The sequence below is a fragment of the Catharus ustulatus genome, chromosome 3 (assembly GCF_009819885.2).
Source record: "Catharus ustulatus isolate bCatUst1 chromosome 3, bCatUst1.pri.v2, whole genome shotgun sequence".
Classification (NCBI taxonomy): domain Eukaryota; kingdom Metazoa; phylum Chordata; class Aves; order Passeriformes; family Turdidae; genus Catharus; species Catharus ustulatus.
The window spans coordinates 115910932-115936664 of record NC_046223.1 but is presented as its reverse complement, the minus strand read 5'-3'; the positions used below and the strand labels follow the sequence as shown (position 1 = coordinate 115936664).

General features: G+C 42.1%; 1 protein-coding gene across 1 annotated transcript in view; it reads left to right on the top strand.

The window, feature by feature from the left end:
• Positions 1 to 25733, top strand: part of LOC116993648 (fibrocystin-like) — a 187729-nt gene that overhangs the window by 136072 nt on the left and 25924 nt on the right. The window contains exons 28-29 of the mRNA XM_042779097.1: positions 22908 to 23889; positions 25017 to 25031. Coding sequence (XP_042635031.1) covers positions 22908 to 23889; positions 25017 to 25031 — 997 coding nt within the window. The remainder of the gene's footprint in view (positions 1 to 22907; positions 23890 to 25016; positions 25032 to 25733) is intronic.

Below are 25733 nucleotides of genomic sequence, written 5' to 3'. Positions count from 1 at the left end.
AGGCTGTGCCACTTGTTGAGGACTTTTCCATTTCTTTGAATAATAAAATCACAGAATGATTTGGGATAGAAGTGCCCTTAAAGATCACTCAGTTCCACCCCCTGCCATGGACAGGGACACCTTCCACTATCCCAGGCTGCTCCAAGCCCTGTCCAGCCTTACCTTGGACGCTTCCAGGGATCCAGGGGCAACCACAGCTCCTCTGGCCAGCCTGTGCCAGGGTCTCACCAGCCTCTAAATAAATAAATTCTTCCTAATATCTAATCTAAACCTGCTATTCTTCATCTTAGTCCCATTTCCCATGATCCTATCTCTTGTAAAAAGTACTTCTCCTAATCCCCTTTTTGATACTGAAAGCTGTTATTAGGTTTTCCTAAAAGTTGTTATAAATTATTAGAGCTGTGAGTAGAATCAGTTGAAATAATTTTTGTCATTGAAGGAAAATTATATGATGTTCCCCTTACTCTTTGAAACCACAGAGTAAGGCATCTAAATCAGCTTTGGAGAAATTATTCTGCCCAGTTGCCTGAGCAGTGAGCTTCAAGTGGCTGCTTTGGATCCTTGTGCAGGGAGGGAAATCAGCTTTCCCCTTTCCCTCTCCAGATCCCAAGGGTACAAACTTCCTCAGCCACTCAGATTTGTGTCTGAAGGAAGAAAGAAGCCCAATGGAAGTCAGTGACCACACATAACAAAACCCATCCCTTGCTCTTGGAAAGGCTGAGGCTCTCTGGAAAAAAGCTCTGACTCCACGTGTGACTGAAGAGCACTCCAGAGAAAAGAACCCCAAACAAATCAGAGATGAAGTGCAAGTGCAGGGCTGCCTACAAACAATATCCTGCAGACAGGAATCCTGCAGAACTCCAGGAATGGCTTAAAAAATCAGATTCAAATTTTAGTGTGTTTTTAGTGTAATGTTGAAGCAATGATTGCTTTGGGAAGAATAATCAGCTTTTATAGACTGACTTCTTTCCTCATACCCCCTGTATTCCAAAGCAGCCATTAATTTGACCTGAAGGTAAAATAAACTCCTGTACTATTTGTTTATGTATCCTGTCTCACCCAATCTTTTAGCCATTCCAACCTCCAGTGGCAAAGTGTCCCAGAATTTGTGTGACTGGCAACTTCTGGGCATGAGGTGATCCTGAGGAATTCTGATTGATAGAGAGTACCTCTATGTATTATTGCAGACTCAACAAGTCACTTTTCAAAACATATTCAAGTTTTGGATGTTTTCTGGGTTTTTTTGTTTACTGTTCTCTGCAAAGTGAGTGTGGGTCCCCATTCAGTAGAAATCAGTATAGAAGTTTGTTTGTTACCTTTTACTGATTTTATGTAGATGCTGTTTTCAAAGAACCCTTTGTAACTAATAACTCTTCACTGCAACCCTGGAAGGCTCAAAAGTTATGGGATGGTGGTTTAGGCAAGAGGGTGGGCGGGAAAAAGTCAATAATAATACCAATAAAAAAGCCATATTTCTGATCAAAGCAGCAAGTGCTTGAATAAAGATTGTATTAAAAAGAGAAAAATGTAGAGGTCTTGTTAAAATCTTTGGGTTAGTGTCCGGTTATGTGGATTTTCCCTCTAGTGCTTATTCTGGCATTCATTAAACCCTGATAAGTTACATAGAAACACTTGAAAGAATGATTAGAAATGCTATGTGTGAATAATAGAATTGCTTAAAGGAAAATGGAAATTCTTAAAGGGAAATGCATACTGACATGGAAAGTGAACTTGTGCAATTTTCTCATTGTCCTGGGCTATTATCTTATTCTTCTTATTTTGAGGGTGTTGAATTTGTATCCTTTTATGTTCACAGTTTGGGAGCTGCTTAGGGAAATAATACTGCTGCAGTGGGATTCAGATGTGCTGAAGGTTTTTCAAAAAGAAAAGTGCCTTTTTTTCTGGTGTCTGAGAGGCTGAGGCTCGAGTTTGCAGAGGAAGGGAATTAAAACGAGAAAAACTTCAAACCAACACAGGGCTTTCCTCTCCATCCTCCTGTGCTCTCAGGGTGGAAGTCCTCATAATTCAGTTTCTTGGTTAATAGGTCCAACAGAGTCCATCTTTGCATGGAAAGGACATCTTGCCAACAGGAATGACAAGGAAACCTTTCATGTTGCAGGAAATGATGCAGCCAGCCCCCTCAGGAGAGTAGAAGTTTATTTCTTGTTTGCTTGGTGTTGCTATTTAACCAACCAGGGTGTTAATGGCTGCAGTGGCAAGCACTGGAGGTTAAACCAAAATTAACTTGTTGCCATGAGACCGTGTTCTATTCCTTTGCTCTGCTCTTTATGTTACAGAAATAACACATCAGCACTGAGGCAGAGGGAGCAGAGCTGATCCTGTGGCTGAATTAGGAAGTCAAGCTATAAAAGCCCTAATCTAAACTGTGGGATAATGAGATGTGAGAGGATTTTCTGAGGTCCACTGCTGATCACATCATGTTTGTTTAGTAAGATGGGAGTGTTTTCACTGAGATAAAAGCTTAGATTTCAGGGAGAGAAGTTTCAAAACCAACCTTCAATACTTTAAGCCACAGTGATTTAATGGGACATGGAAAAGCATTTTTTAAGCCATTTTGAGGTTTTGTGCTCGACATGAGCTATATGTGGGTATAACACCACATGCCTTTCCTTGCCAATGTTATCCAGCAGAATTTGAGAAGTCTTTTCCCCTTGTATTTTCTTTTTCAACAATCAAAAAAATCTCCAAGTGAGAGGACGAAACCCTGCACCTCTGATCTCAATGTCTGTGTTGACACAACTCTCAAAGAAGGTTCTGTGCAGAAACTCAGACACAGCGAGCTCCCAGATCCATCCACAGAGACCACACAGGTAGATGATGGCAGAGTAGAAACACCTGAGGTCACCCACTGACAACAGGTCCATGGGTCCTTCATGGTCTGCAAAGATTCCAGAGGCTCAGAGAACCACAAGTGCTCTCAAAACTGGTTTTGCCTTATTTCTAGGACCTGTAATTCCTGGTTTAGTGCTGCTGTGGGCTGTGGGTCAGGTCTTGCACTGTGCTAAGGAGAAGGTGAGGATGTATTCTGAATATTGTTACATAGGGTTACACTAGCCTACTTTTCCAAAGAGACATTCAGGGTAAACCCAGAAGATTCACCTTGCCTACCTGACATAATCTCTCCCTAAAATTGATGTGTAAGATGCATACATTTCCTGTGCATGGTGTTGATTTCTCTCAGCTGAAGGAGCCGTGTTCAGCCTCAGACACTCATGTCAAAGCACACAAATGTGCAAACTAGATTAAAAGGAGAAAGCACTGCATGGAGACTATTTCCCATGGGGATGTTCTCTGAATTGGTTTTGTAAAGCTCCTTCATAATTTTGCTGGTGAAAATGTAGTACTGCAAAACCATGTCCTTCTGAGGGTGGCACAAGACATCAGGGTTGGATTTTCTGGTGAGATCTGGAAGAGAGATTCTCTTCTTTCTGACTGAAAGGGGGAGGTTTAGATTAGATGTTAGGACAAAATTCTCTGAGAGGGAGGGGAGGCCCTGGCACAGGGTGCCCAGAGAAGCTGTGGCTGCCCCTGGATCCCTGGAAGTGTCCAAGTTTGGACAGGGCTTGGAGCAACCTGGGACAGTGGAAGGTGTCCCTGCCATGGCAGGGGGTGGAACAAAATCATCTTTAAGATCCCTCCCCACCCAAACTGGTCTGTGGTCCTATAATTTTACTGTTAATGACTTTCTCTCTAATCCCTGGGCTAATTCAGTATCAAATTTTGGCTATTGGCTAATTTGGGCTATTTTAGCAATGCATTGAGCTGATTGGTGAAAACTACATAAAGCTCTGTCTTTTGCTAACACATTTATGCAAAAAATTGAGCAATATTAAGCAATTATATTCTGCATTTTTGTAAAACCAATACCACTCTTAGTTTTTCTGTAAAACAAAAAATTTAACCTTCACCTTAAATACACACCTTAAATGTGTATTTTATCTGAATGTACACACGGTGTGCTATGTTTGTAATATCTGAAATAAAATGGGCATATTTATATATTTAAAGTGCGATAATAGATAGTAGATGCATAACAGGATTCTGCTGCCTTTGGTGTACAGATCATGCAATAGTGGAGCTGTCTCTTTCTTTCTTCCTGCTGCCACAATCCTTTTGGTCACCGTCACCCGCCTGCAATCCAGTGATCTAAAAAACAAGGACTGGCAGTGACAAAGCATCAGAGGGAAGCCAAAATCCGTGTGGCATGTGACATAGAGAAAAGGTCACATTGCCCTGCATCAGCCTTCTCCTAAGTCAAGTTAATTAGTGGTTCTTTTTTTTTTCTAATTCAACTGGATGGGCCTCCAGGCAAAGCACTGTTTGTAATGGCACCGTGCTCTGGAGTCACCCAGCCTGGCTGTGCCCCTGCATGTCCCCGTGTCTTCAGGCCAGGAGGCATCAGCTCAACACTCCACTCACTTTTCAGGTGTGTGCACTGCTCCCAAGGCACCTGACAAAGGGTAATAATGAGCCTGATCTGGGTGACTTGCCATTGAAAATCCAAATCTTGGCATGAGCACTGTGGACAGGAGATGCAAAGAAAGTCTCAGATGAGAAGCCACAATAATTTCAGCCTTCTCTGTTGTGAATGTACAATGGATTCCTGTTCACAAAAGGACAAGAATCACCTCAAAATAGGAAGGAGGATTGAAACAAAGAGGCAAAATGCATCCCTGGTCCTTGCTGAGGGCAGGTCTCTGACTGAGCAGCAGTGTGTGCCTCTTTCCTCATCTCTGCCTCCACCTTGGCTGGGTGTGATGTGTTTTATTGGGCATGGTGCTGTTTGGTTGAAGGTTGGACTTGATGATCCTGGAGGTCTTTTCCAGCCTGAACAGTTCTGTGATTCCATGATTCCATGGTTCCATAGTTCAACAATTCTATGATTCTGTGATGTGTGTGTGTCCCTTTCCCTGTGTGTGTGCATAGGTGTTATTGGCTGAGGTGGTGTCCATGACCCTGGACCTGCTTGGGGCTCTCCTGAGGGGCCTGACCTCACATTCCCATTGTCCTTCTCTGTGTGGGTACATTCACACACAGCCCCAGCCTCTGCTTCTGACTGCTCCTGGCACTGATGGACTCTGCTGTGGGTCAGCCCTGTGTGTCTCTGAACCCATGCTCAGAGCAAATATTTCTATGAGTTTCACAGTTCTCACCCAAGGCAAGGGCACACAACAGAGAGTTCTCTCCAAAAACCACTGGTGGTAGAGTCCTGGTGGTGTAGCCACTCCTCACCTATTCCCACTTTCTCTTTCATTTGCACAGTGTGTCTGTAAGATGATTTACACAGGTTTTTTCTTTTTTTTTTTATTGTGACACATTTTTTAGGGACACATTTTTCATCCACTCTTTGCAAGAGCATCTGAATTGGAGAGATGCCCACGTGTGGTGAGCTGATTTGGTGGCACCACCAAACATCAGAGCATTTCCCACAATTAAATGTGGCCAGAACCTCACTGAACTCACAGATTAGGACTGAATGATGAAGATCAGAGTTCAGTTCAGCTGCAGCAACCTACAGAGGCATAAGCTGAGTAGAGACAGGAAATCATTGCTCCTGGGGTGACTCCAGTCTTCCCAAGCCCATCCTCCTTGTAGAAATTAAGGTTGCAGTGGGTAGGCAGGTTTCTCCTCGGATACTGTCATCAATTTCCTATTTCCAGCAGGGAAATAACAGCCAGGAAGTGATTAAGTTGTCCCTTCCTTCTCTTCCACTCAAGTTCAAATCCTGCTGCTGCAATAAATAGAAGGCATGCACCAACAGCTTGATTTCCTGCTCCATTAACAGTGATTTTAATAATAACCATAAATTCTTGAGGGTTTTTTAAAATTTTATTTTAAATATTTTTCTAGTAGAAGAAAATGTCAGTGGTCTCATGGAAGGTGTCCCTGCCCATGGCAGGGAGCTGGAACTTGACAATATTTCAAGATCTCTTCAACTTAAACCATTGTGTGGCTCTGAACTTCCAAAGAGTGATGTTCAGCAGTCTTCAACATCACCAAAAGAATGTCAGATATCTCACACAACATCTACTTGGGCTTCTCCTCTGGGTGTGAACTCTTCTCTCAAACAGCCCCAGAAATAATTTGGGCTGCAGGTTTCTCTTTCCATTTCCTGAGGCTTGGGATATCTGGATTGGGATACACCTGACTGGTGTGGTCTCTGCCCTCTGTTAAATTTTGGAGGTAAAATTGTGGGCACAGGAGCACTCTCCAGGGGCAGAAGTTCAGGTGGACAGGAGTGATGTCCATGTTAAGAGAAATAAAATGACACAGAGCTGCAATCCACTACCCTGCAAAAATGCTCACCACAGCCCCTCACTGTAGTCCTGGCCAAGTAATACTCCCCCAAACAATTCTTGGGTTCTTGGGTGCAGTTTGGGAGTTTTTGTGTGCCAAGGAACATTCCCAGCTGGTCTGGTGGATAAATCCATCCCGGTTTTGAAGCTGAGCTAGTTTAGAAGATGAATGCAACCAGATCATGTCAGTTGGCCTTGGTGTCTGGGAATTCTCCTGGGTACATTTAATTTACTGGTGAAGATGTAGCCAGAATGTCTCTTCAGGACCATCCATTACTTAAATATCTGTGTTGAAGATGATTTTTTTTTTTTTTGCACTAGTCTGATTGTTTCCCACTGCCTCTGGTTTTAAAGATCTTATTTTTCCCTTTTGGCTGCTGTAACTAATCTGGGACGTGATCTGTTGTCTTCATAAATCCATGGTGTGTGGGTTTCCTCAGTCATCAAAGATGCTCAGGTTCCAAGAGCTGCTGTTTCTTCTTCATTTTCCAGCTCTGAGGTGATTAAGCAACTCTGACTATAGTGAATTAATTAAAAGTCATCCTTTATCTTGTGCAGTTTATGTGTTAGGTTTTTTGAACAGTTTTTGTCCTTTTTTTGCCTTTTTAGAGTATCTCAACTATATTTAGATAGTCAACAAAGTCACTGCTGGCTCTGTTCAAGTATGGAGAGCTGGTAAATAAAATATAGATGGTGGCAACCTCATTTTTAGCTCTATCAGTGGCTCCCATGCTCCTGAGTGGCTTGAAATTGGACATATCCTCATCCCTGGATGTGTTCAAGGACAGGTTGGATGGGGCTTTGAACAGCCTGGCCTAGTGGAAGGTATCCCTGCCCATGGCCAACTCTTAGTATGGCCATTTATATAGTTATTAAAATACCCTTTTGCTCCAGACCAAATTGCTTTCCTTCAAATTGGGATGGTCACAAATCACATTTAGCCTCAGACAGTTCCTAGACACAGTTTTGGTCAGTGCTAGCTGACCTAGACATAAAAACATGCCAAACATTGTTCTAGGAATGTAAAATATTTGTGATTGAGTATTAGGTCTAATGCATAAACCTTCAGAAGTGTGGACATAGCCTCAGTGTACCTCTTTTAAAGACTAATGAAAAATGTGTCTGTCCCCTGTGTCCCAGAAGGTGGAAAATGTATGATTCAAGCTTTGGAGACTTTTCATCATGGACAGCATGTTTAACATGCCATCCCTACCCCAGTCCTAGACAAAGAAAAGTCTCTGTGGCAGTTCAGATGTTTGTTCTGTTCTTTTTCTGTCCTTTATGAAAGAAATTCAACCCACCAAGATCTCAGACATTGTTCCTGGCTTCCATATCCATAGCTAAGCTGTGAGGTGTTCTGACCCTCTTCAGCCACACTGGCATCACTAATGTTGAGAGTTACTCCCCTTTATGTGAGAGAAGTTTGGTCTCTGTGAGTAGAACTGACAGGTTACTGCTCCCCTCAATTCTTTCTTATTGATCTCTCAAATATGGAATAAAAGCAAGAGCATTGGCAAAATGAACCCTGAGGAAGCAAAGGAAAGGGCTGAGTGATGCCTCCTGGTTCTTTCAGTGATTTCTGCTGCTTAGAGCAAGGAGGAGAAAAATTTGGAGAGTACAGGAGATGCTTGTCAGCCTTCCAACTGGCAATTTTCATTGGTGCTGCTTGCTCAAATTGTATGTAAGGGTAGAGCCAGATCTATCCTGGTTCACAACATATTCTATGCAGAGACTTCTTGTATGAATTGTATTTATACTTCTCTTAATTTTTTTTTTTTGTCGTTCGTTGTTAAGTGGACAGAATTGAGATCTCAGTTTTAGTGGTTGGTCCCAAACTTGCTGTGTACAATTTGGGATTACCTGGGAAAATATTGACTGCCTGAGCCTGAATTATATGAAGAATCTGATCACTGGGCTGTAGCTGTTGAGTCCTTGGAACCCTTTTTTTTTCAGCAGGAGGAGGAGGTGAATTGCCATGCTGGAATTGGAGTTTGGATCTGGTGTAGGTGTCTGTAGGGCTCAACTCCTAAAAGGTAAATCTCTCTTCCTTCCTCTGAGCCATCTGAGGAGGATCTCACTGATTTTTGGAGCACAGAAAAGGAGAGTCTGCAGACCCCTGGCCATACACCATCCAGGCAGATAATCTAACCCATCCTCACTCCAGACCAGCACTGCCAGTTTGCACGAACCATCAGGATAATCTCCCAACAGTCATGGAAGCGCTGCTCTGGTGAAACACAGGGCATTGATCTCCCCTGATCATCCTGTTTGCTCCTGGGGTGGCTGGTGCTGCCTGGAGGTGAGACATGGACGTGCTGCCTCTGAGATGTGGCGTGGGGCTTTGATGGCACGGACCTGATCAACATCCATATGTCCCTTGGATGCCTGCTGGATGCTCGTGCAAAGGTCAGGCATCCTCAGTGCTCTCCCAGAAGGTTTTTAATGGAGTGAGCTGCTAGCTTTTATCCTTCCTCATAATTTCATGAGGCAGAATCCCCCCCCTCCCCCAGGCAAGCAGCCAGCCTGCCACCAGCTATTCCCTTTAAAATTATGATGAAGCTTGAAATAAAACACAGCCACGGACTGAACCCACTAACCCTCAGTCCAAAGGTATTAAGGCTGCTGGTTGATAGAGACAATATCTAGTTCTTGGAAATGTTTTGCTTCTAGCACCCCTGGATGATTAAGAAGAGAGGACTTGGCGAAAAAAGATAATGATTCTGTATTTGCTGTGGAAATGACAAGTGCAATTAGAATTGCCAACTGAGTTGTGATCAAAATTCTGATTAATTACTTACTGCTATTTCACAGAGAAGAAATTAGTGCGTATCTAATTGGCGTTACTGAAATGTATTCTGTGCCTCGCTTGCATAAATTAAATGTAAAGAACAAATCCACGGCGTGTCCGTGAGAGGGAGAGAAAGAGATGGAGCAAAAGTGAGTGTGTGATACTGGGCAAGATCCTCAGGTGATGCAAATCAGGGCTGCTCTGGTGAAATCCCTGGATGGTGAGGCTCAGAGCCGGGATGCTGAGAGAGGGGCTTTGATTTGGGTGTTTACTGGGGGTCTGTGCTGTGTGAAAAGAAGAGGTCAGGCTGGAGGATCACAGCAGCCTTTCCTCCAGTCTTATCAAATCTCACTCTATCAAAACCAGTCACAGCAGTATGAAATCCTATTTTCAGCTTGTGATACCACGGCACCAACCCCCACCATACCATCAGACACTCGCTATCGTGTGATTTTTGTTTGCTTATTTATTTCAATTTCAGCTCTGCACATGCTCCAGGCACATATACAATAATGGCAATTACACATTGTACAAAGCACATCAATAATTTTAGTATGAAAGAGAAGGGAAAGGCAGAGATTCGAGTGCTTTAATCGGCAGGACCACATTATGTCAATGAAGCAGGGACACGGAGGACTGATTAGATAAATTCTCCCTTGCAGTTCCAGCACCCGGCACTGAAGTGCCCACCATGTTCTGAAAATTAAATGCATGCATTAAAAATGTATCTGCATTTATTTTCCCTCTGGTGTCTTTTTTTTTTTTTTTTGTGGTTTTTCTAACAAACAGTATCTTGTGGAAAATAATAATAATAAAAAAAACCATCCCTAGATGGGAGCTTGGGCAGTGCATTTGCTAATTTTTTCTTTAAGGGAGTCAAATTGGTACCTTGATGGACAGGGCTGTGTCAGTGGGGGTGGATGAGCTTCCTCCTCCTCCCTGCTCCCCTCAATTAACTTTTATTCTTCAAGGTGAAGCAGGAGAAAGGTTGCAGAAGTGGGGAAGCAAAGAGACCCTCTGGTTTTGTTAATCTGTGGAATTGTTACTTTGAAGGAAGTTATTTTCCTAAACAGGGGTCTAACTTCTTGCATACTGTAAGCATAGCTGCACTGAATTTAAAGGGTCATTTCAATAACCCCCCAAAATTGTGATGAAATCCAGCAGCCCTATTAATTACCTTGCAGCATCTTGCCATTATCCTTATCTTCCCTTGCCTTTGGCCTATCTTCATTACAGTGGCATGGAAATATATGTCCAAACTATAAAATATATATATATATTTTAATTTCCCATTCTTTCCATAATGACCTGGTGTCCTGCCTCTTAAACAAATATTTCACTTCCGCCCACTTGAGTCTGAAAGGGCACAGCCATCACCAGCCAGCTGTAATGTCCTTTCTTTTCCTGCCTTCCTTTCTCTCCCTCCCTTATCTCCATGATCTTCTCTTCCCTGTCTCCCTCCCCCCAGACAGCTTTATTAAATTCAGACCTCTACTTCTGAGGCCTCTCTGTCTGAGCTCCTGCTCCATGTGAGACATGGGGAATGAAAAGAAAAAAAAAATAAAATCAAGATTCCCTTATATTTTATTCCTCCTCTCCTTGGTGTCCTTGGCAGCACAGGGATGCTTTCCACAGCAAATCCTCCTGGCTGGATGTTCAGATTACTGACTTTAGTGCTGCCATTTAGCATTATTTAACATTTTGGGACCCCAGGGAAACAAGAAAATGTGAATCCATCTTTGACAACTGGCAGCACGTACTTGACATAAAGTACTACCCTTTTTGGGAAGGATTTGGGTTGGAAAGGGGAATTACACACAAACAGAATTGTTGTGACTTTCATGGAGGATGAGTGTAGCCCAGATTGTCTTGCATCAGTTTTCCACCTGTTGGATTAGCCTTGGTGAGATGAGATTTGTGAAAACTGAACAAACCCTGCCAGACAGGCTCTTTGAAGGGTCTCCAAAATGTCTTGGCTCTTTTTGGCACTGAAAGACACTCCCTGATGGCCCAAACCAGCAGAAATGCTCGTGGAGATTCCTGCTGAGAGCTTTCAACTCGTGTGTGCAGAAAATTAAATGTATTCTGATATTTTTGATGCCATGGAATAAAGAAGTAAAAATCATTCTTGGTCTTGTCTGGTGGGTGTGTCTGGCAATGCAGCTGTTTTACAAAAAAAAAAAAAAAAAAAAAAAAAAAAAAAAAAAAAAAAATCAGACCAAAATTGTCCATGCTGACAATTCTCTCCATAAAAGTTAGAAATTTAAACTATTATGCATGAATAGTGTCCTTTAAATTCCTGCAAGATGCCTGAGCTGAGAGGCCTTGGAGAATCCTGAATTGTTCTGCCTATCCTAACATGTATCAATGTTCTTTTTTTCTTTTTTTCCTGGTGCTAAAACACTAAAAGCTCTCAAATAAACAAATCTGCCTAATGCACCTCTCTGGTTTCCTGTGCATAGATAATATTTTCTCACCTGACAGCTTTGGTGAGGTTTTGAGGAAATTGAATATTTTTATACTTAGCCCCATAATGAGGGTAATGATAAATAAACACATAGTGCCCCAACACCAAGAGTCTCAAAAATGTTATTCACTGTCATAGTTTAGGACTTGAGCATTAGGTAAGTGCCCTCAATAACATTTATTTTCTATTTTCCACAATGATCTGGAGGATTGCCCGGTGCAGGAATGCAGCTTTATAATTTCATTGTCAGAGAGGGTCAAGACATCAGCTGTTTTACATTGGCCTCATGCTGCCATCAGCCAGACCACCTGAGGAAGTGCCTGCTGGGAATGCATTTTAACCATCCAAACAGGGACATCCAAGCCACCAGAAATCACAGGGAAAAGCAGAGAACAAATGGGCTTCGGTTTTGCTTCCTTCTAACGCCATGCAATGGGCTGTCATTCCTCTTTTCTGCTTCCCATTGCAGCCAGAGATGTTTTCAGACTAAACAAGTCCCTGAAACCTGAAACTTGGCCATCACTTATGGAAGTACCCTGTGCAGCATGGTTAATAAATAAAAAGTTAAGAAAAATATGAAGACAACCTTTCCACTATTAACAAAAGACTCTTCAAAGCTACTCTTTTGCTCTGGGCTTTTACAATAATAAGCTGAAAAAATACATTAGAGAGCAGACTCCTTTCTAGCCACTTCATATTTCATTTTGCCTCTCACTTGTCTATTTATTTTCACGTCTTTCCTGATTACTTCTCAATTGTAGAAAGACAACATTAGGCACAATGAGTTTTAAATATACTCCCTGGCCAAAATAACTCCAAGGGCTGTCTGAAATTTCAAACAGCTCACTATTTAAGTCTGGAATAAAATAGAAAGGAAGTGATCCTTACTACTCAGAGCAGGGCAATCAAGACTGGTGGGTGATTTCAGTGCTCCACCAATATATTTATTATTTTCCTCACACCACACAACCAGGATCAGCAGGACTTTGTCCATTCACCTTTACATGAACATGAAGAACTGTCTGGTACAGTACAAGAGATGTTCCACCTCCAAATCTACTCCTTTCATGTCTGGAAGGCTTGGGATGGGACAAGGAACAGATTTTGGACTACCTGCAATAACCACACATAAATAGAACAACTATTTGCAAAATAAACCCTCAAAGCTTCTTCAAACCATCTTAAAAGCATCTGAAGTTCTGAATGAAAGTGTTCTTGGGGTCACAGATCTTCTCCAAGTAATTTTCAACCCTGGCAGCTCCTCTGGACATACTCTAACCTGGGAGTTTTGTCCTATGAAACTTAAAAGCCTACAATGTAGATATTCTGTAATTTGTGATAAAGCCCTCAGAAGCCTGATGTAACTAACTTTTTAGTTAGCCTTGCTCTGAGTAGAAGTTTGAAATATATGACATCTGGAAATCTCTTCAGACCTATTTTTTCCCCAAAAAATTCATTTTAGGCGTGGTATTTTACGACTATGCCAACAGACATATTTGATTTTTTGGAAGTGATGTTTGAAACCAGTGTGCTTACATTCCTGCATCCATGTTGGTTCCAGAGGTTAGAAATAATTAGAAATAATTTTTTGTTCTATTTGCTCAACTTTCTTCTTTTAATAAGTTCTCTAATTTTGGGCTTTACAAGGTATTTTGCTGAGGGTCCCCTCTGTTTCCTGTGTTCAGGAGCAGACAGAGCCTTGGTTTTCAGGGAGATTGCACCTTGCACGTGTGGGAGAACCTGAATGCTTGGTCATCAGAGCTACAAAGGCCAAATACAGAGTTTGGTCTTTTTCAGGGTCTGCCTCAAAAATTTGTTTGTATCTTGTTTATATCTCTGTCAGGGACAAGGGAGATTTCTTTCTAATTTTTAGATTGATGGTAATAACTTCATCTCCCTCCTTTCTTTCAAAACTGGAGAAGATGGTTACTTAGAAGTGTGCACAGAGCTGTCATTGCCCTCTTACTTCAGAACACGAACATGGATTGGCCTGGCTGTTCCACATCCTCATTAGCAACATCATTAGTGCTTGGGCTCGTTGTACCCAATGGCACTGGCACTTAGTGCTGTGATTTAATGGCAACGTGGTGATTGGTCAAAGGTTGGACTTGATGATCTTGGAGATCTTTTCCAAACTTAATGGTCTGGTGATTCTCAGGTTCTAAAGACAGGCCCCCAGTCCAAAATACGTGTCTAGGTTCCACACATAGCCAGCAGAGACTTCACCTCCAGAAGTGATACAATCCATCCAAAGAAAAGCAGGAATGAATGACCCTCTAAAAGTCTCCCCTCTCTAATGATTATTGTCTAGATGAACAGCTTAGACCAGACAATTAGCTTAGACTAGATGCTTAACATTTAGGCAGCCAGAATTAATGTGATGAATCCCTTCTATGTGCTCAGATAATGACTGTAGCCTTTGTGTCTCAAATTTTAGCTCTTCAATATGTTTTCATAGGTGTTCAGATTCTGCACCGTGCTCTCAGATTAATTTCAACTTCCAGGGCTTAAAATACTTGCCTCCCATTACTGTTCATTGTCATAAATATGTCATGGCATAATATAGCTGTCTGTACCCATAATGAAATCCTTCTGCTTTAAGATTCAAGTCCACAGCCCATAGAGGACTAATATTGCTGAAAATCACCCTAATAATGTCACAGGGACTCTTGTGCTTGTGAACATTTCTGTTATGAGCACAGGCTCTTGGACTGAACCCTCAGCCAAGGCAGGTGCAAGTGAGATTTTAATGGTTTTTTATAACTTAGATGGGGAAAGAAAAGGAGAGAAAGAAAGAAAGAAAGAAAGAAAGAAAGAAAGAAAGAAAGAAAGAAAGAAAGAAAGAAAGAAAGAAAGAAAGAAAGAAAGAAAGAAAGAAAGAAAGAAAGAAAGAAAGAAAGAAAGAAAGGAAAGAAAGAAAGAAAGAAAGAAAGAAAGAAAGAAAAGAAAGAAAGGAAAGAAAAAGACTCCAAAGTGATATCTGTAATTACAATATTTCCAAAAGAAATTAATATAACCTGCTGAAAAAATCCCTCACTTGTATTAGTTCTTCCAGGTTCCTAATCAGTTGATTTCAAACTCTTGCTACTTATATTTTTTTTTTTTTTTAGCAAGATGATCTTCTAATTTCCAACCTAAGCTTCTCTGGTTAAAATACTAATACTTTTATTTTGTTCTCTCTGTATTGGACATGGGAACCAACTTTACTTCCTAACAGTTGTTATAAACCTTCCATAAAATAATTATGTCTTTTACTGTACTAACTGAAATGTCTGCAGCCTTTCTGGGCTGAAAATGGGATATATGAAATATGTTTTTTTAAAATTACATTGCTGGGGAAAAAAAAATAAGGAGTTTTAATAGTATAGTTTTACAGAAAAAAATGTACACAGACCAAAAATATTATAATTTCTCAAGGAAATTTTAAAACTTAGTAAAAGTTTGGTAGTCAAAATGTGTTTTGTATTTGTCAATGAAAAAGGGAGAAAATAGGATAAATGAAAGCTTCTGTTCTGCCCTCTCAACTATTTCTTACAGAAATTACTGTCATTTTAAAGCCTATTTCTAACCCAAATATTTCCAGAAGCTGCAGGTATTTGGCATTTTCCTTCTAGCCTGCTTCTAATGGAAAATCACTCAGTCTCTTTGTGAGTCAGTTCCCAGGACCAAAGAACTGTTCTCATTGGGAAGAAATGATAATAATAATAGCAGCAAAGTGGAGTTCCCTGAAAATTTTATTTTGAGGCAGTTCATTTTATGCCCTAACTTTATTTTTGGAGAAGAAAATGATGATTTGTCTTTGCAGTGACTGCAGGCCAAGGAGGGAAAACGAAGCTGAGAACCTCCCTGTCCATAACATCCATGGTCTGAACAGAGTTCAAGTTTATTTGACTAATTCTTTCAGCACTTGTCAGGGAACATAGTTTTGTTTGTGCTAACAGAACGAGCTCTTTCCTCCCCCGTTCCTCCAGCGAGGAGCACAAGCACTTGTGTGCAGCACAAATTACCGTAACCATTATGATGTTTGCTGTCAAACTCATTTATTTATGCAACTGCTGTGGAAAGGCCTGGGGCCCAAAAGCAACCCTGAAAGATTTCAGAGCCCTGGTGTGGGGTCATGGAAGGGAAAGTGAGGGGGAGGGCGAAGCCTCCACTGGTTATGAGAAAGGAACTGACACAGGAAATGGTCACATATGGCACAGATTTATTGTGTCCAGGACTTCCCATTCAGAACTCATTATATCCACAGCTCAGAGCAGTGCATGGCACAGCCACATCATTTCTGACAAAATTGCTGTTCTTATTTCAGGTGGTAATTTTATCATTCCTAGGCCAGAGAGATGGTGACTGGAATAGCACTGGCAAAAACTCTGCTGTTTGCTGCCCCTCACCTTTGTGTTGAGCCACAGGTGTTGGTGTGATTAAAGCTTCAGTCATGAGCTTGCTGGTCAGGAGAAGAGAAAAATCCTCTTAAAAACACCTAAAGGAAATCAGGGTTATCTTCAAGGGAAAGGAAATGGGAAAAGCTTTGGTAGCAACACGAGAAAAAAACTGATACTTTCAGAACAGCGTGTTTTTTAAGGTGAAATAATCAGGATGAAAAGATATTTCTCTTTGCATTATTTGTCTCTCCTGGGAGATAAGACCCATCTCACACAGAGTTGGCTTTTTGGATGGTGGTTAATGACTTCAAGACTTTCCTTCTTCCTGAGATCATCTAAAATCTTGGGGTGTTCAACCATTTTTGTCTCCATGCACAATAAAATATCCAGTAACACTTTTGTCACTACATTAGATTTGTTCCTGAAATAATCATTATGGGACCTTTGTGTTGTCTGGATCACCAAAATGACCAAAGCCCCCAAATCATTAATGATAATGCAGACAAAAAATCCTTCCCAGTTGTGTGTTTCTGATTAAGTTTAGAAAATTATGGCCAAGCTGCTCTGGGCCAGTGCTGACAGCAGCAGGAATGGGGCTCTACCCAGTCACTGAGCACCAGGGAATGGACTCTGGAGCTTCCTAATGCATCCAGAGCACAGCTCCAAGCCCACTTCTGTCCCAGCCAACACAGCAGTGTCCACATGAACTCCTGGGTGCTTTCCAAAAACTAGCACGAGTCAGGAGCCAGTTCAACAATGCATTTGGAGGTGATCACTGTCTTCTGTGGGTCTGGAAGTGCCATGCCAGCTGGCCTCAGGGACTGGAACCTGACTTGGCACTGGCTGTTTTATAAGTTTTGATGGGTAAAATGCTCTAGCAGCTCAGTTCCAGCTGAGTCTTCTGGACACAGGTATTTCCAGGTGTGGCATCTTGCAATTTGAGATTTGTGGAATTAAAAGGAAAATCCCTTTATCCAACCTGGTCAGGACAACCTCACTGAAGGGCCCTTCCAGATTTACTCATTTGAGAGGGCTCAAGACTTTTTTTTCCTGGCTGGGTTATTACTCCCCTCCCCAACTTTTAATGGGTTTGTGAGACAGGTTTTGTGACCAACAGTGATCTCTGTGACTGAAGAGGTTCCTGAGCTGTAAATCACTGGAAGCTTGAGGAACATTTTGGGTGAACATTGCTATATGAGTGTTTGTTCCCATACTCTTTTTGAACCCTGTTGGAGAACATTCTGACCTCAGAGAGTTGCTGGTCTCTCTTCTTAAGGCTTTACTTGTGCACTGATGCTTTGAGGTCAAGAATGAGTTATTATTATTGTCTCTGGGAACTGGAAAATTGTAATTTTTGTTCATGGCTGGGGCAGATATATTGTCATCTGTAACTTGTGCCTTTCCTCTCAGGCATGGGGAGCTCTGGAGGGTTGATGCAAACATAAAAATGTACAACTGTATGAAAGAGGCAGATGACACTTGATTTTACAGAGAATAAATGGTTGCAATGTGTGTGGCCATATCAAAGCATGCACACAATGATTGCAAGAGCAAATATTCCATGTACTATACCTGTTTCACTTTGGATTTGCATGTGAAAGGGAGGGGTGAATGCAGATCTCAGGATTTGTAAAAAGAGAGTTTTACTGCTGACTTTCCTTCAAAGAAAGCACCAACAATTGTCTTTTCTCTACTTGGGCACCTAATTTTACAAACCTTGAAGGAACATAGTATTTCTGAAATTGGCTGATGATGGGGGTCAAAGTTTTTTATAGAATAACAATAAACAGGAGAGCATAAAACCCCCACACAGAGTGATGTTATGAGACTAATTTCCTTCCAAAATAATTTTCTTTAAGAGAAAGAATTAACAGCCTAAAGCAGTCACTCTATTTTTATTTACATGGTCCCTGCTATGAGTACATATTTATGTGTGTGTGTGTTCCCATGGTTTAACCTCACACAGCCCCTCACTCCCTCAGCCCTGGTGGGATGGGGGAGAGAGCTGGAAGGGTAAAAGGAACAAAACTTGGGGGTTGAGATAAAGACCTTTAAACAGGGGAAGTAAAAGTTGTGTGAGCAAGCAAAGCAAAACAAATAATTCATTCACCACTTCCCATGGGCAGGGAGGAGTTCAGCCACTCCAGTGGGATTCCATCACAGGTAATAGTGCCTTGGGAATACAAATGCCATCACTCCAAATGTCCTTCCCTTCCTTCTTTCCCCAGGACCCCACATGGTCTGGGATGTCCCTTGGGGCCAGCTGTCCTGGCTGTGTCCCCTCCCAAATCCTCATCACCCCCATTCCCTGCTGGGATGAGGAGCAGAAAAGGCCTTAACTCTGCAAACCCCACTCAGCAAAAATGAAAATATCTCTGTGCTGTAAACACCCTTTGCAGCACAAATCCAAAACACAGCCCAAAATGTGAATAAAATTAACTCTGAATGAGCCAAACCCAGCACATTTGTACACCAACACACAAGAACAATTTGTACCACTGTGCCTTCCTCTGCAACCAAACTCAGAATAATTTACCTTTTCTGCATTTCCAAGGTGCTGTTTCTGGGCCTTTTTTTTTTTTTTTTCCCCTTTTATTTCCCATTTGAATGTCAGCAGGTCAAAAGGAACAGTTAATGCTGATGAATATTTCCCCCTCAGCAAAGATATGTGCTGGCCAGCCCAAGGCCAATGAATTGCAATTTCTAAACAGTGTCCCATTTATCTCTCCCCTCCCCCTTCCTCCCCTCCTTGCTTTTATATTTTTGTAGCAATAATTGTAGTTAAATTAGAAATAACTGATGGGCAAATCCAGTCAGATGGAAAGAAAATTGTGGGAGATGTATTTTATTTTGATAAAAAACTGGCATTGCCTTTTGTTTTTGTCAAAGAGAGACTCTATTTTTCCTTGTACCATGAATTGTGAAATCTATCACGAAATGGGTAAAAATTATTGAAGCAAATGGTGGTGTTAACCTGAAGGGAAAAATCATTAATGTTGATGTATTTCATTCAATTTTAAATGTAGAATTTATTTTATTTTATTTATTTGGCGTTGGGGAACAAGGGAAAAAGGCAGGAGACTTGTAAAGGACTCCATGTGCCTTTAAGTCAAAACATCTATTTTAAAAAATGCTCTTCTCTCCTTCCACTTCTCTCCATTTTTCTAAATAAAGGATATGATGGTGATGCTGGTAGTGGTGGAGTTTTCTTTTTTTTTCCTAAGCAAAGAGGGCCCCCTCGGCGCATTACTCTTTTCAGATGTGAAATGAGGTGGAAAATCCTCATTTCATGACAGGAAGGACAAATATTGACACAAAGTTAATATTTGTGAGGAGCCCTAGAAGCAACCTGAGTGCTAAAATCTCATCTAGATGTATGTGCTGGTGTGTTTATGTAAATAAATAAATAAAACAATTTGCCTTGATGATAGGTGGAACCTGCAGAAAGCAAAGTCTGCTTGCAGAGGTGGAGGAATTGTCAGCAGAGGGTGAACACACACACACAAATTCCACGAATCTTTTCTCTCTCCTCCTGTGTGGAGCAGGACAAACAGGTGAATTCACCCCTGGATGCACAAAATCTCAGTGTGAAAGTCAACAATATGTGAATATCTTATCCATCTTTCCCACACATTTCTAAGGACTGTGGTTGACTCTTTCCCCCCATTTTTTCTCCCTCTCACACTCGTGTGTGTGTGTGTGCAAACACATACAAATAGAACCTGTGTAATCCAATTTCACCCATTGCAGGGGGATCCTTCTGGAATTTATCACTGCTATTGTTCATCACCAATGTAAATAGCACATGTCAGCTCAATATTCAGTGGTCACTCAGTATTTATTAAGTCCTGTCCACTCTGGCCTTTTTTAGAGGAAAGCCCTGGGGCAGATTAGCTGACACGCCGTGTCACTTATCTGTTCTCATTGATTACCAGAGTCAGCTGTGGCCAGGACTCACTTTTTTTCTTCTCCTCTCAGACCCCTCTTACAAGAACCCCTGCTTGGATTTTCATGAGGAAATAATCAGATTAGGGCTTCAGTGGCGAGTTCATATGGAGTTCTCTTTCTCCAATGTGCTACTAACCGAATAAACGTGTTTTGTGGTAAATTGTAAATGACATTATGATTACTAAGGCCAGCATGGGTTTCATTTAAAAGTGATCGAAATTGCAGGCTGCAGAAATTGTGACTGGCAGATAAGGCCATTTGGAAGAAGACAAGCAGTGATGTGTGTGTGTGCAGGACACCAAGCCAGCCCCCTCTGCAAGGCAGGGCTGAGGAAAGTTCGCAGAAATCATGAAATATCATCAAATCCCATTTGTAGACATGAGAAATGTCACCAGGGGGAGATGGGGTGTTTCCAGGAGAGCTGTGGATGAGATGTGTCAGGCTTTGTGGGCAGGCTGCTGGCGGCACACCGCGTCCTCCCAGCGCTCCGGGACAATTCCAGCGTCTCTGAGCACAGCATTTCCACTTCTGTTCTGAACAGAGTTGTTCTTCACTCTCTTTTTGCCTCCAGCACAAACTGACAGCAAAATACTACAGCAAAATACTTACACTGAGAAGCAAAAAAAAAAAAAAAGGGAAAAGCAAGAAAAGGGAAGCAAATTTGTAAGCGAGGTTTTGTACAGATCCCATCTCACTTGGACATCCTCCCTGAGCAGAGCTCGGCATTTATGCAATTCCATTGCTTCCCTTGGTGATGTGCAGAGGGAGAGCTCATTCTGGGAATGTTCACAGATCACATCACCACATGATGATTCCCCTGGAAATAAGTAATAGGTGAGATGTAACTAGAGGCATAGAGGCAGAGCCCAGAGTTATTTAATGCAATCATAGAATGGCTTGGGTTGGAAGGGACCTTAAAGATCATCCAGTTCCAACACTCCTCCCATGGACAAGGACACCTTCCACTACACCAGGCTGCACAGAGCCTCACAGTTCATTTCTTTCTTAGGAGCCTGCTACTTTTATCTAGCAGAAATTTTCACATATGTGTCCTTGATAAGGGATGTCCTGGTGCCCTGATATCCTCTTATCCATCCAGAAGTTTGTGGCTCCCAAGGATGCTGCTGTTCTTTATTTTTCTATATGCACTGAATACATGTTCCCAGGTGCTGAATGAGGAGCACAGAGTTAGTTTGGACATTGGCCATGCTTTGCCCAACCTGTTTGTGAGCACAGCTGACTAAGGAAGGAGCAGGCTGGGTGAGGGAAGGAGAAGTGTAGCTCGCTGCAGCAGCAAATACCTCCTTTGATTTTATTTTGAAGAGAGGAAAGAAAAACACAAACATGCATCTTTTTCTAAGATGCTCCAGGCAGAAATGTTTATGGTTTTGGTGCCTGTATCTGAATTCATTTACTTTTATTCTCTCTTTATAATCAGTGGTGATCTCATCGTTACAACCTGAGGCGCAATTTCTCTCATCTTAAAGCAGAGACCTGTATTTGGTCAGATGGAGCACACTGTAAACTTGCAGCACCTTTCAGGACTTTTGACAAAGGTGTGGAGTGGCAGCACAAGGGGAAATAGCATCAGACTAACAGGGGTAGGGTTAAATTTGGTATTGCAAAGAGATTCTTTACTGGAAGGAGGTTGAGGTATTGGTTGCCCAGAGAAGCTGTGGATTCCCTGTCCCTGGAAGTGTTCAAGGACAGGTAGGATGGGCAGGTCTGAGCAACCTGGCCTAGTGGAAGGTGGTCCTTTTCAGGAGGATTGGAACTCGACTGTATTTAAGGTCCAATCTTTCAACCCAAACCATTTTGTGAGTCTACGATTCCAACTCAGAAGACCGTGTGGAAATTACATCTCTTCTCTCTAGAGCCTTCCATAAAAGGATCCTCTTGACTTGTCTGCAGAGGCACTTGGGAGGGGATTTAGTGGGAAATCCTGAGATATGTGTAATGATATTCACCTCTGTTACATTCAGTGAAAGAACAAAGAGTTATCTAAAGTGGATTTTGCATTCTCAGTCATTGTGTGTTACACCTACAAAAGAAGTCCAGGTGTGACTCTGCACTTGTGTATGAGAGACAGGATCCCACCTCTGGTCAATAAAATTATAGGATTGTAAAATGTGATCCAGATGACTGAACAGAAGTATTTTAGGGTGAATTTCATTGGTTTTAAAGTGCTTTGTATAGATGTCTGGGGAATTGGGTGTGTTTCAGTTACACAAATGCGTGTTTAGTGTAATTTCGAGTTCTGTGGGGTGTCCTTGCAGGGCATATGTCTTCCACAGACCCTGTGTAACATGTCTCAGGTACCTCAGGACATCCCAAACAAATCTAGACCCCTGCCTGTAAAGAAATGGTTGAAATTCCAGATCTCAACTGACTGCAGTGCGAGTTTGGACATTTGGAACACCATGAGAGTCCTATATTTGTAGTATCTGATTCTGGTGGTTTCTTCCAGCTCTAAAACTTCATCACTTGAGTCGATTAATGATGTTCTGGTCCTTTCTAGTGTTTTCTGTTTGAAGTGCAGTCTCTGTGAGTGGGATGAGACAGAATTTTGTAGGGTTAAATTATCCCTGCAAAGATTTGCAGTCATGTCCTGATTCATCACCATGCTACAGGATTGGGACCAGGAAAAATGTAGAAGGTACAAGGACATGGCCACAAAGTGCTGGGTCAGAAAAAAGTGTGTCTTGCATATATACTCTTTCAATGGATACTTCTAGAAAGAGCAAGGTAGGTCTATGTGATGCCTCTCTGTCATTTGTTTTCAGTGCTCAACAGTTTTCAACTCCAGGATATCTAGAGGTTGATGTGGTCACTACCTATTTAATATCCCTCAGTGTTGAGGCTTCTCTTAAAACCACGTAAAATTTTAGCACTGACAAAGTGACTTTTAGTTTGGAATGGGAAAATAAGGAGCTATTTAAAAAAAAAATTGAGATGATGTCTGAAACAATTAATTTTTTCCCACATCTACCTTTATTCTCTTCCAGGAATTTACAGAGATGACAGTAAGTGCCTCTTCAAGCCCTCCGTACAAGGCTACTTCTGCAAACAGACAGATCATGCACTTGTCATCCTAGAAAACCTGGACTCCAGTGTGGAAAGCCAGAGACTGTTCCCAGTGGTTGCCATGACTGGCAGCTTTATGGACACCTTCAGTGATGACACCTCACATCCTTCGTGTTACCCTGCAGAGCATCATTCTACTTTCTTCTCTGTTCTGCCCTCCACCAAACTCACCACGGTTTGCTTCCCAGACCTGGCACCTCTGGCTTTCAGGCTCTACCTCCTCAGTGGCCAAAACACAACCAGGTTGCCCCTGGCCATATTCTTCACTGAACCCCTCAGCCTTCGTGTTTTCGTCCAAGGGAATTACGTCTCTCCGACCCCGTCTTCTTTTTCACTGAATGCAAGGGCGGGAGCCAATTACTTCAGCTTTGAGGACAACCTCCTCTCTGTTCTCCTCCATGAGCAGGAGCCTGTGGAAGTAGTTGCTGGCCTTTCCCTTCTTGTGGCTTTCACTGTACCTGGGGCTGTTGGGGAAGAGGGTGAGGCAACCATAGTACGTCGACTGGCTGATTTCTTGAAGATCGGTCATGACCAAGTCAGAGTTGTCCATAATGTGCTGGGAGGTGAAAGCACTTTGAAGGTAATCTCATCCAATGCCAACAAAAAGAGATATCACTGCCCTAACATGGCATTTTGCACAGCCTTTCAGAGCAGATACAGCCCACAGGAAGAGCGGACACCACCAGGGAGCACCCGGGCTCTGCATCCACCTGATGGGGACGGTCCGTCAAGAGTGCTGATCATTGAGCTGGGTGATCTGCCAGGTCATCCAAGAAATGAGCTCACAAGTGACAACCTAAGGAGTCTGGCCACAACAATTATCAACACTCATCAGACTGGAGACCTCCAGAGTGGGCTTGGCTTGCCAGTTGACACCTTAATGGTGACTCAGTCTGCTTTGCTGTCCCCAGAAGGTAACAGTAGGTAAGTAACAAATACTGATTAAGTGTAGTGAGGCAATTTATCCTCTTGATGTACTTATTAAGTTCTCCATTGACTGAAATATGACTAATCATGCTGAAACATGTTTTAAAGTTTCCATGACTTGCCCAGAGAAGCTGTGGCTGCCCCATCTCTGGAAGTGTCCAAGGCAGGGTTGGACAGGGATTGGAGCAACCTGGGATAGTGGAAGGTGTCCCTGCCCATGGCAGGGGTGGAACCTGATCATCTTTAAGGTCCCTTCCAACCTAAACCATTCCATGATTTTGAGATGTCAGAGCTATACCCAAGCACTAGCTGGACTCCCAAATATCAATTTCCATGTTTCTCTATTTGAGCTCATGAATCTCTGGAATGCAGAGATGTCAGTGGTGCCTTAAATGAGGAACAGAGTTCCTGGAAGTCTGACTTGAAACTATACAGAATTGGGTTAATTCAGGCTATCACAGCTCTTTAATTCTAAACTATTAAATCTGTTAATGTTTGTAAATTGATGTGGCAGCAGGGATGCATTATTGAAGGTGGGTTGTTGCCTTAACTATCTTGAAGATTCATACATTTATTCATACACTTTTAAAATTTAAGGCCACAAAAATCTGTTTAATCTTTTACTTCAATATCCTGAATGATACAAGCCACTACTCTTCACTTTGATGCCTTAGTGTCGATGATTCTTTTTACCTAAAATTCTAGACATCCATCTGGTTGTGATGAAACAAGAGCTGGACACTTTCAACACTACCTGACCATGTGCCTAGATGCTGGACCCTAGTCCTGTTCTTTCTGTCACAAATACTTGCCCATTTCCTCTTGTCAGCCTCCACCTACAGATTCCCATGAGAGCATCTGGTTCTTTCCTCCACTTTTACATCAATAACTTTTTGGGCATTGATTCTTCCTCCTCCTTCAGATACCATCAGAGTAATCGAATTACCTCACTGTCTGCTTCTTTGGAAAAAATCAAAAGGTTTGAGTTCTGGTGAGTGTTTCTTTCTTTCTGTATTTCTGTTTTCTGAATCTGTTTGGAAGTGTGCATGACTGAAAATCAAGGTTTCCTTTTGGTGGATTCCCCAGCTTTGGACATTTTTAAGATTCAGCTGGACAGAGTGCTGGACCACCTTGACTAGACCATGATTTTTCCAAGAAAGGTTGGACCACAGGGTCGTGCAGGTCCCTCCCAACCTGGTATTCTATGATTGCATGGTATGGTGCCAAATGTAAAAGTGGTATTAAATCTCATTTTCTACTGGCACAATTCAATCATTCCATTAGCCCATTGTTCCACAGAAACAGGATAGATCCTGGTCCTGTGTTTGCTCACTGCATTCTTTAATTCCTTTTGAGTTCTGATTTTCTAGCACCCAATTCTCTCTGTTTGTCCAGATCCTCCATCCCACCTGTTTGACTTTTCTGTTGGTAATTTATCAGTCCACAAAACCTTCCATGCATTTTATCAGTAGTGGCTTTGTGTTTGTATCTCCATGAAAATACAGCCACAGACCCACATCTCATTTTGACAGAACAACACAGGACACTCCTTTGCCTTACAATAATTTCCCACTGGAGCTCCCTTTTGAACTCTGCCAGTTACAGAATTCTTGGTCACTTTTGTACATACTAAATTTGATTAATACTCAGTACCAAGACTCACTTTTTGAAGATCTTTTTTTCCCCCTCTCCTCCACAGCAACAAACAATCCTTTCTCTCTCCTTCCTCTGTCCCTGTCTTGCTCTTTTCAGCCTCTTACAGCCACTATTTGCACAGCCCAGATGTCAGCCCTTATCTGCAGAGGAGGTGAAGAGCAGGG